General features: G+C 37.1%; 1 protein-coding gene and 1 long non-coding RNA gene across 2 annotated transcripts; both read right to left on the bottom strand.

Annotated features, from left to right (window-relative positions):
• Positions 1-993: 993 nt before the first annotated feature.
• LOC116182707 lies at positions 994-1,390 on the bottom strand. The gene is made up of 2 exons (XR_004147590.1): positions 1,226-1,390; positions 994-1,176 (listed from the first exon to the last, which is right to left on the bottom strand). It is a non-coding gene; the product is annotated as an uncharacterized LOC116182707 (long non-coding RNA).
• Positions 1,391-2,685: 1,295 nt separating this feature from the next.
• LOC116182706 lies at positions 2,686-4,509 on the bottom strand. Its single transcript, XM_031503247.1, has one exon. The coding sequence runs from the start codon at positions 4,507-4,509 to the stop codon at positions 2,686-2,688; it is 1,824 nt and encodes a 607-aa protein (XP_031359107.1).
• Between the last annotated feature and the right edge of the window lie 6,655 nt (positions 4,510-11,164).

The raw sequence follows: 11,164 nt of genomic DNA, 5'->3' as shown, positions 1-11,164 counted from the left end.
AATAAAATCGTATCCATGTCACACGCAAGCGGTTGAACGTGCTGTTAAAATTGTGACGGAAGCTTCAGGTACAGTTTGTGGTAGTGATAACAGAGATGGCGTAATAAGGGCGAAGTTGGAATCACGTAAAATTATGCCTTCTTTTGGATCAAAGCAAGATTATAAATTAGATTGAGTTTTATTTGTTCAAGAAATGTTTGATAGTATACCTATATTTAAGTATATAGGTACCTATAAACGCATTATTATGTTAGATACTAAAATATTTTCATTTCGGATTTTGTAGTACATGTACTTGTGAATTTGTTTTATAATAAATATTAACTTTATCTTGCTTAAATAATAGTATTTTAACCACTCGATTTGGCTCAAAATAAAATTATAAATTCATAATTTTTAAAATGCCGTTGTGGCAGTTTAAATTGCAAAAATACGGAAAAAAGTAATAAAGAAAATTTGTTTCTTTTTAAGTAATTCAACTTCTACGAATATGCATATTTTGAAAATTTAAAATTAATAAAATCAAAACTTTTGTGCCGTTGTGGCAGTTCAAAAAATAAAAATACCAATTTTGTCTCTTAATGACATATGTTTATTTTCTTATTAAACAACTTTTTTTAAGATGCAGGCATACGCATTTACACATTTTCAAATCCGCTATACAAATCGGCCCAACCTAATACGCAAGGGGGCCCCATTCTAACCTATAACCAGAACAGGGGTGGGTAGGGAAATAAAACAACAAAAACAAAATGTAGGGCGTTTTTATTTAGAGCTGAAATAGCGATTTGATACGGAGGCGCCATCTATTGGCGTCGTAATGCATATAGAGGTATATTTTCATCCGACTCCCTCTATTAGATTGATGCGACTAGGGTAGGAAATTGTAATTTCAGGAGACAGGTGCGAGGACCCTCATTCTTACCTATAATTCCATCTCGGAGGTAGGTTCCCTATAACTAGAACAGGAGTGGGCAGGGAAAAAACAACAAACAAAATGTAGGGTGTTTTTATTTAGAGCTGAAATAGTGATTTGAAGTTTATTATTACAATTAAAGCGCTTACTTACATAAAATTAGCGGCGAAGAGGACCGATGGCGGCAACGCCTCCATTTTTCGAATGACAGCATTGTTATTCATACCTAACTGTAAATTCTCCATTTGGTCGAGGCCGTTCTACAAATAGACTCTTAAAATGCAAAATATGTCTTAGCGGAATATTTACCAGGATTTTAAGGTGGTTGAAGCTGCCGTTGAAGCTACGTGCGGTGCGATGTGGAGTCATGGTGTTTTTTATAGAAAGAAAATAACCGCGTTTGGACGGGATGCTGCAATCTTACTATAATGCGATAGTGTTTAATTATAGCATCAGCTTTTGATGGTAGGGGCGGTAGGGGGACCGTATGAGTTATTTCATAGGAACGATAGCTATAGCTACCTCAGTAGCTCCAGGTTTATAGTTCGTGGGAAGTTTCATTGGTTAGGGACCAAGACGTATGAACTACTCCGTAGTTTTATGTAGTACCCTGTTGGGTGGGTTTAAGACGTTAAAGTTATCCTCCTAATTTTATAAAGAGAAAAAAAATAGCAACACGCGCGGATTTCATTATTCACTTGGTATGGGAAGTTGCAATCTTGCGATAGTGTTTATTTATAGCGAATGTTGTGATAAGGTACTTTTTATACCATTTCATTTCCATATTAGTACCGGTACCTATGGGGGTTTTTTATTGTGTCTGAATGCGTAAAGTTCGAAAATCTGCCTTAAAAAGGCGCGAAATATTGTGATTGGAAATGTGTATAAATTCGACGTTCCGCAGTATTTAAAAACGGCGTGCATCCTCAATCCGATTTCAATAAGTGTGTATGTGGATGTGGCTGCTTATATACCTCAGGTAAGCCTTTTTTCAATTTTTAGTTGCTTATAATTTACTTTTCTTAGGGTGACGTGTCCTTGCGCGCATAATTTGCAGTTTAATGAAAAGCGTGACATTTTATTGTATTTATTCGACGATCATTTTATATGGCTGTTCGCAAATAATCGTCTACATCAGAGTTGGACCGTAAGTATCAAAATTATTTTGTAATAAAAGCCTACATTGATATCTTTTTTAGACGATATCAAACTCCAATGGAGGATTGTCTTCAAGGATGATTATTAGAAGGCATAAGGGAAAATCGCTAAGAGAAAGGTGACAAGGCATATTTGCTGTCTGTGCTTATAGCATAATTACGTAATTGTTAAATAGTAAAATGACCATTTAGCTGCGTATATTCTAGAAGAGGAACAAGTTACCGAATTATCGATCTACCTTGTATAGCTTTGGTTAAATTATTATTGGTTAGATACACCTCTTTCCATGACCACCCAGGAGGCAATAAATTCGCACTAGAAATAATGCAATTTATTGGAGATGTTTACGGCCTCGTTATAGGATTCCCCATTAGATATTTCTCTACACAGGGTGTATAAAAAAATAACTAATAGGCCTACCTTTTTAATAGTACTGCTTGTGCAACAATGAAATCTTAAATTTATACAAGAATTTACTATTTTTAGCTTTATACAGGGGTAGTTTGCTAATAACCTTTAGTCTAAGAATATTCCTAAAATAATATCCTAATTTGTATACAAATTTCCTAGGATTTTGACAATTTGTAACTAATTCATCAAAAATCACAACCTTAATCAACTTCCATCTGTTCAACATCTTGAGGCTTACTGATAGCATAATGGCCCCACGGTAGAGTGTTAAATGAGTCAGGAATCAGGTATCTCTTATCATCCTCAAGACTTAGGGCAATTTTCGATTGCGTTATGGAATAAACTTGATGTTTATCCGTACGAATCAAATTTTGAGATGTAGTTTTGCGCTTATAGGTCTCTAGACATTCCACATAATCGTCAAAAGTAATTTTAGTCTCCACTACACTTTTCTTTATCCCCTTTGCCTTCTTAGTCAAACCATAATTTTTAATAACCGTAGCAATTTCATCCTCATCATACTCCTCCGCTTCCAATTTCTGTTGTAGTTTTATTAAATCGTCCTTAGTGGATAACACTTTAGTGGTGTACAGTTTCGATCGTAATCCTACATAATCAGTCATTATCTGTCCATTATTTTCATCTTTCATCATGCCCAACACTTTCTTATTTACAAGGGGTATGCCATATGGGTTATTGGGGTCATAATCGCTAGTATCGTAATATTTAAAACAGTCGCTTTTTATAGCCATATAAGGGTCTTGTTCACGAATTTCGTAAATTAAGCTGTCCGTATCTGTGTAAAGAACAGTGCAGTTATCTCCAAATCTATCCATCATGTAGTCATAATGGAAGCTGTATATAGTTGTCTTGGCTAGATCAAGAATAGCTTGGCCCACGTATATAGGCTTATTTAAATAAATTTCAAGCTTATTCAATTCTACAGCTACCAAGTTTTCGTTAAAAATGGCGCAAGATTTAAATTCCGGTTTCGCAATGTATGATTCTGCGCCGTAACGTCCTTTCCATTGCGTTAGTAATTTGATATTAACCCGTTTTCTGACATTTTCCATAGTCTTCCCAAAGACTGCGTTATTCATCAACTTAAACAAGTTCTTCTCAAATTCATTCTTGGCTTTTTTTCTTAGTTCTGTATTAAGGTCAATGTAGGACTTTAGCCAAGGGGACTGTTTAAATTTGAGTACCCTATGTACTTTGGAGAGAATTAGGCCATGGGCTAATGCTTGCTTCAAGGCTCGATAGTGGATGACGTATTTTTCTTTATTATTTAAGGTCGCCATGAGTTTTGAAATTTCCGCAGCTTCAGTTGGCGGTTTCATAGTCTTCGGGTTGATGTGTAATGCACAGAACGGTAAATCCGTGTGAGCGTCATGCAAATGCTGTGGATACTCCAAATCAACTTCTAGAATGTAGCCTTCATCTGCATCATCCGGAATCGTAGTGATATCGATGTTGGAGTCTACCCATTCAAAGCCTCCATATGGAAGATATTGACTCATACTCCAGCCATACTGGTTATTGATATCGTTGTACATTAGATAGACATCCGGTTTCGTTGAATCATATTTGGACATATATTTGTTGTTTGCATGAGCTCTTCTTTTAGAGCAGACTTGACTTAACCCTCCACGAATACCCCGCTCGACAAAGAGAAACATATCCTGGTCGGTAAGGAGTTCCAGCTCTTGTCGCGTGTATTTCAACATGGCATCCCAAGTAAAGCCTGGTAGTGTAAAATAGTGGGCCGGATCTAAATCATAGGTACTAATACAGCTTGATCTAAACTGTTCAAAGACATCTGCAAGGAGTAGAATATCAGTCTTCATGTACAAGTCAACATATTGACCCAAATTGCTGCAGTTAAATCTACTCCACACCTCCTGAGCTCTACGATACATTCTTCTGGGACAGGGCTTATCTTCCAATTTATTGTAAAACGCATCTTGAGGAGGCAGACACAGCTCATCGAAACGGTCGAACGAGTCGAAGTAATCATACGGCATAATACCCTTCTTAGTTAAAATATTAAATTGATCTTCAGGTAGTGTAGAGAATTGTGACTTTAGGAAAGTTCGTTAGAGCTGATGATAATTTATCTAACGATGATGCCATAAACCGGAAGCTGTCTATAAATCTAAAGCATATGCGTGACTCGTTGATGTGTTTGGTAAAAGAAATATATTTCTCCTTGGTTATAGGGAGCAAGTCGATCTTGCCGTCCATTCTAGTGGCAATATCTGTTACAACAAAGTGAGCATCATATCCACTCAAGTTGTGGAACACCACCGGAATTGTATGAGTGTCCTGGTAGTTGACGTTGCATCCCTCACATGCCGCTCCGCGGAAGTTGTTCTCCGGGATAAGGTGATTGTGATCTCGAACTTTCTTTTGACCAGATTTAAATGACTGTTCACAAATATGGCAGTGCGTTGCTGCTTGAAATTCAAGTTCCTGCTGTGGTGTCATATGCATCTTGTAGGGGCAAAGAAACACCGTAGAGACATCTTCCGCAAGCTTATTCATCTCGTCAGCAAACCATCGCATACAGTCTTCACCGCGGTAGCTGTTGTAGAACGAAAGAGATTCATCGTATGAGCACTTGAAGTAGTATCCCACAGCTGCTGGAATATGTTGTTGGTATGCAGTCTTTTTCGTGCTAGGTTTCAGAACGCTCTCGAGATCTGCATATACGACAAAGGGGGCTTTTATTTTATTTTTAAAATTTTTAAACTTCAACATCTTTTTTTCGTCGGTAGGCATCTTGGTGGCGGTATCATTCTTCTGCAAGCAGTCTACAGTGTGCTTAATTAATTTGTCTTTAGAATTGAAATAGTGTAAACATCTATCACAAATATGTTTTTGAACTTTCTTTTTGCTTAACTGCATCGATACTAGCCGTGAAAGATTTTTGATCCAGACATAGTGGAACTTACTCGGTTGTTCATAGCAGTCTTGCACTAACAGCAGGTTCACATGGTCATTCATTTTATTCTTCGTCAGGTAGGTAGGCAGTGTACTAAACTGATCTTTCTTCTCTTTCTTCAGAATATATACGTTAATGGAGATGCTGTTTTGTTTTTCAAAGTTCGGAATTTGTCGCATAGTCATCGGAAACTGGATCCCTTTTAGCTTAAGCACACAGGAGTAGTGAGGGTATTTGGATATTCTTTGGGGATCTTTATCAACAGGATACAACGCTGAAACCACCGCCCACGCAAATCACGCATCATCATCATTCTTAACGTTAACGCATGCCTTTTTTGATTGAATTTGTGAAGGTAACTCAATATATGAAGAACCAAGTTGAGGTGTAAATTTGTTAATGTTCACTCCTAAATTAACAACGGCACTAAGTCCCCAACCACTATCACGTTCTTGAAATTCCGATAATTTCTTCATTATTGGTTTCTCAACCTTCTCCTTAAACCACTCATTTATGTTAGTATCCCTATATATTGCCGCATTTGATGTTGTAAAGTACTTATACTCATTAAGCATCTTTTCACCTTGAGTAATCGCAAATTCCCCGCAAAAAATCGCATTTACTTTGACAGCCTCATCTTGCTTCAACGCATTATGAATTCGGCTTTTGAAGATGGTCTTACAGTCCATTAAGAAGTTGCCGGGGTCTTTATGTTTAAGATTAGTGATACCTCCAGTTCGTATTCTATTTCTAAACGCCGAACTGGAATCATCCCAATGAACGCGATGTTTTGCGGTTTCTTTTCTATTACTAAAAGCCGAAGTGGAGGTTCCTTTATTCGATGCTAAGCCATGACCCCTCTTTTGTTCTAATTTAAAATGTTTACGCATCGACTTAATATTACGTAAGCAAGCCTCAAGATGTTGTTTTTCACCTATAGACCAAGATCCGCGCATAGAATCCCTAATCCTACGTGAAGCTTTATCACACTCTACTAGACCTTCCCTAACTGCTTTATCGCTATAATTAGTTCTAAGCACGCCTAAAATACCTGCAATATGTTTCAATAAAACTGCAAACATCTTGTACGTCTAATAATAATAAGCTAAAAATAGCCTCACCTAAATGCTAAAACTAACCTAAATAATTACTGAAGCTAAAAATGCTAAATAATTGTTACAAAAATGCTAAAACTCGCCTAAATAATTATTGAAGCTAAAAATGCTAAATGATTGCTGATAATAAGCTAGAGAAATGCTAAACTCACCTACAATATATCGCTAAGAAAACAAACACACCTACAGATAGATCAGATCTAATCGCAATGACTAAATGGGAAGAATCTGAATAATGTATCCCCTTTTATAGCATGTTGGTGATAGGCAGGAAGGGATAGCGGCAGCCCATTGGCTACAGTGCCAGACGCCTCTAGACCACCTCCCCTTCCTTAGTATTCATATTGAAAATTTACCCCGCCCCGTCAGGCACCAATAAAATTTATTAAAAATATTGACGTTTGTATAGATTTTTGCTTACTCTCCTATAACAAACAAGGTAAAAAGACGCATTTCCTATCCCATTTTTGTAATCATAAAGTATACTGCCTATAAGAAACTGTACACCACCAAAGTATTATCCACTAAGGACGATTTAATAAAACTACAACAGAAATTGGAAGCGGAGGAGTATGATGAGGATGAAATTGCTACGATTATTAAAAATTACGGTTTGACTAAGAAGGCGAAGGGGGTAAAGAAAAGTGTAGTAGAAACTAAAATTACTTTTGACGATTATGTGGAATGTCTGGAGACCTATAAGCGCAAAACTACATCTCAAAATTTGATTCGTACGGATAAACATCAAGTTTATTCCATAACGCAATCGAAAATTGCCCTAAGTCCTGAGGATGATAAGAGATACCTGATTCCTGACTCATTTAACACTCTACCGTGGGGCCATTATGCTATCAGTAAGCCTCAAGATGTTGAACAGATGGATATTGATTAATGTATAGATTGTAATCTAAGCTATAAGAAATTAGTAGTTAATGTTCCAATGCTCATTTTTATAGTATTTATAAGTAGTATTAGTATTAGTATAGTATAGTAGTATTAGTATAGTTGAATTCTATTTATAGGTCATTAGACTATTTATAGGTATATTAGGAATAAAAACAATTTATACAAAACGTGTTTTATTAAGGGTGTCTAAACATTACGGTGTTATTTACTATACCGTGATTTGCGCAATTACATTTTTCAAACAATTTTTGAGACTCCTCGTTGGAACAAAACGCTGAAAATTCAGTAATGCCTATGATGTGAGTCACAAGTTCGGCGGCATACCCTCTTCTTCGATACTCCGGTAAAGTATAGATGTAATTCAGCATCTTAGGATTTTTATGAATATCTAGAGGATCGAAGTTCATTCTTGATATTAACGCAAATGCTGCAGGTTTCGAATTCAGGTACCTAATGTAGCAGTAGACGCCCTGATCGATGTACCACTGATAGAGAAAAACATCATCTATCTTTGAACGCTTTATCTCCTTAACTGCTTCTTTACCTCGAAATAATCGGATATTCGTCATCTTCTGAACTGAAGACGTATATCACTCTACATCTATATTTATATGGGTAGGTATGCAATAACGGAAGCAGCATCCGGACTGTTTCTTATCAAAAAGCAACTCATTCACTTTTATTTTAAGAACCTTGCATTTAAGCTTCCGCGCAGAAGATTCTAGAACAAGCAATTCTGTAATTATCACCATTTTTCTAGAACCATAACGGAAGCAGCATCCGCTCCCAATCAAATTTTTTTCTAGAACAATGAATAAATAGAATTACAGCATCCGCTCTCCCAATCATCAAACCTTGTGTAGCTATTTTTAATGAGGTTTTCCTGTTTTTATCGCACTTGACGACTGAAACCCGTTGGAATGGTAAATTTGATAATAAAATGGCATCGAAGTATAATTTTAAACTTTCGGCAGGTTTTTCCTGTTTTTATCACACTTGACGACTGGAACCCCGTTAGAGTAGGAAATTTGATAATAAAATGACATCGATCTATAACTTATAATTTTATTATACATACTGAAGCTTTGCCATTACATCATTAACAATAATTGAGGGATTGTAATGTAGAATTTCTTCTAAACACATTCCTCCAAAATACACTTCTATGCACAGCTGATTAATTAAGTATCTAGCATCTTCGTATACATCAGCGATAGGCGAGGTCTCCTTATTACTTCTTTTCAAGTCAACCATTTTATTGATAAATATCTGGTAAAAGGTAGCGAAGTTATAGGACCCTAGCTGTTGTAGTCTTGAGTTTATTGCATATTTCATGTTGAACAATTCCTCAATCTCGGTTCTATGCATGCAGCACGATTGATTAAATTGTCGAATATCGATGGTGGTTATAATTTTATCTGAATCATCGGTAAATTTCCAGTTATAAAGTAAGCCTAAAGTGTCACTTAATGGTTCATAGTAATCTTCATAGTTGACGTCTTCATAGATGAGGTCTTCAGCAGACCAACATTTTTCTGTTTTCTTTGATCGATATAGCTGTATTTCGGTATAGGGCTGCCATTTAAAAGATTGTTCCAATCTTCAACAGTCAATATGACGCCGCAACCCTCGCTCTTGCAAGAGAGGCGTAAAACAGGTTCCTGATGAAAACAAGTGCTATAACCTATTTCAATATCCTTACTATAACTGAGAACGTATCGTACAGCACCAATTAACGTTTCCTTTGCCGCTTGACGATAAATTTCAGCTAATTCCTCTTCTAAATAACTATATGATGGTAATGATGATGATGCAGTAGCATCCAATGACGAACAGAACCAACAATTACACATGTTATCGCCTTCACTCTTGTAGTTAAACTAAATTATGGGAAAAAACTTATAGATCGGTATGAATCAATAGCGTAGTGGAGAGGGAAACAGCATGATGTGATTTAAGAACCTTAGCCTCCTTACCGGCAGGTTTGTCCTCTAGGAATCAGCCATCTTGCTAACTAATACAATGACCTTGCCTACCAGGTCCAACGGGTATGTCAACTAGTCCAGGTGGTTTGTCATCAGCTTGTCAACGGGTTGTTTGTTCATATCGGTACCAAACCGGTTCAAAGCTGTTCAATAGCGGGTCAACATCGGTTCAGAGGCGGTTCAAAGCAGTTCGAAAGCGGTTCAGAAGCGGTTCAAAGCAGTTCGAAAGCGGTTCAGAGGCGGTTCGAAACCGGTTCAAAGCAGTTCGAAAGCGGTTCAGAGGCGGTTCGAAACCGGTTCAGAGGCGGTTCAAAGCAGTTCGAAAGCGGTTCAAAGCAGTTCGAAAGCGGTTCAGAGGCGATCCAAAGGCGGTTCATAGCGGTCCAATATCGGTTCAAAGCAGTTCAAAAGCGGTCCAACGGCTTTTTCATCTGATCCAAGGGCTCTACCTATCTGATCTAACGGCTTTGCCAACTGTTCCAGCGGGGTTTGCTAACTGACCTAAAGGAGGTGTGATCCTTTTAATTCCCATAGCTCGCTTTTCCGTAAAGACATAAAGGGGTTCAGAACAGAGGACAGAAGCCATTTGGTGTTGTGTTGTCGAGAAGAGCAGCCCTTCAACGATGTCTAAAGCGTGTAATTGGGGAAGACCTTGTAACTGTAGCGACTGTCGACCTGAGCTAAAGGAAAAATGTGAAATTTGCTGCGAAAAAGAAGGATACCGCGTTGGAAGTACTTTAAGAAAAGACAGAAAGGGGATAAAGTACTATGACTTTGAAACTTGTTGTCAACAATGCTATCAGGAAAATTATGGCGAGAGAGAAGAACGAATCTTTAACATGATGCTGCAAATTCTCGAGGATTCGATTAAAAATCCTCCCAAAAAGCCTCAACCTGTCCCTGTCTACGTTACCGAGCGAAAAGAAATTAAAGAGGTGTTGTGCAGATTATTCAGAAAAGAACTGTATATGTGTGAAGATGATAGATGTCGACGCAGAATACCGCAAATTCTTGATAAACTTAAAGTGAAGATTGTTTGGGAAAACAAGAACGGCGGGAAATTTGAATATGAAAGTGACGAAATTGGATACGATCATACGACTGGCTGGTTTGAACAGTATATTTTACCTGAGATAATAAAGAAAATATCGGGACCTATTTGGGTTAAAACATTGCAAATTTCCCCTACATATAGATTACCTAAGGTCGTATATGTAACAAAGGGCTAAGTTCTCCGTAGATAATGGTATAGAAAACATTTATAGTGAGGCTGATAATTTTTGCAAGAGACTACACTTCAAATTAATCTACGAAACTGTTAAAGTCGCTAAAGGTTGGTAATCCTATATACCTTGAAGATCTATTAGGAGAACCTATAATGGGTCACTTCGATGCTGAAGAAATGTAGAAAACAGCTCATCCGAGAAAGTTTTAAGGCGTAAAGGAGACAGTTAGTCGTTTACTGTAGCAATACTGATATCAATTAAGTAGCTCCGTACATGAGAAGAATATGTAAACGAATTGAAGAAATGGTAATATCGAGATATAAGCGATGAAGAGGAAAGTGTGGAACGGAATAAAAGAAAGAGTAATGTGAAGAAGAAAATCAGAAGGAAGAAAAAAGAGCTGTACAATAGCAAGTTTTGCTTAAAAAGCTCATTCTCAGACTCGTTTGTATGGTTTGACACAATGAAACAAAAAAAATAAAATTTATATCTTGCGAGCTTGG

The sequence above is a fragment of the Photinus pyralis genome, unplaced genomic scaffold (assembly GCF_008802855.1).
Source record: "Photinus pyralis isolate 1611_PpyrPB1 unplaced genomic scaffold, Ppyr1.3 Ppyr1.4_unclustered_Scaffold7153, whole genome shotgun sequence".
NCBI classification, from domain to species: Eukaryota; Metazoa; Arthropoda; class Insecta; order Coleoptera; family Lampyridae; genus Photinus; species Photinus pyralis.
This window is presented reverse-complemented; position numbering and strand designations above follow the sequence as displayed.

What these genes read in the sequence shown, in the direction of transcription:
- LOC116182706 (XM_031503247.1), bottom strand. Translation starts at nt 4,509, where the DNA reads ATGCCGTATGATTACTTCGACTCGTTCGACCGTTTCGATGAGCTGTGT.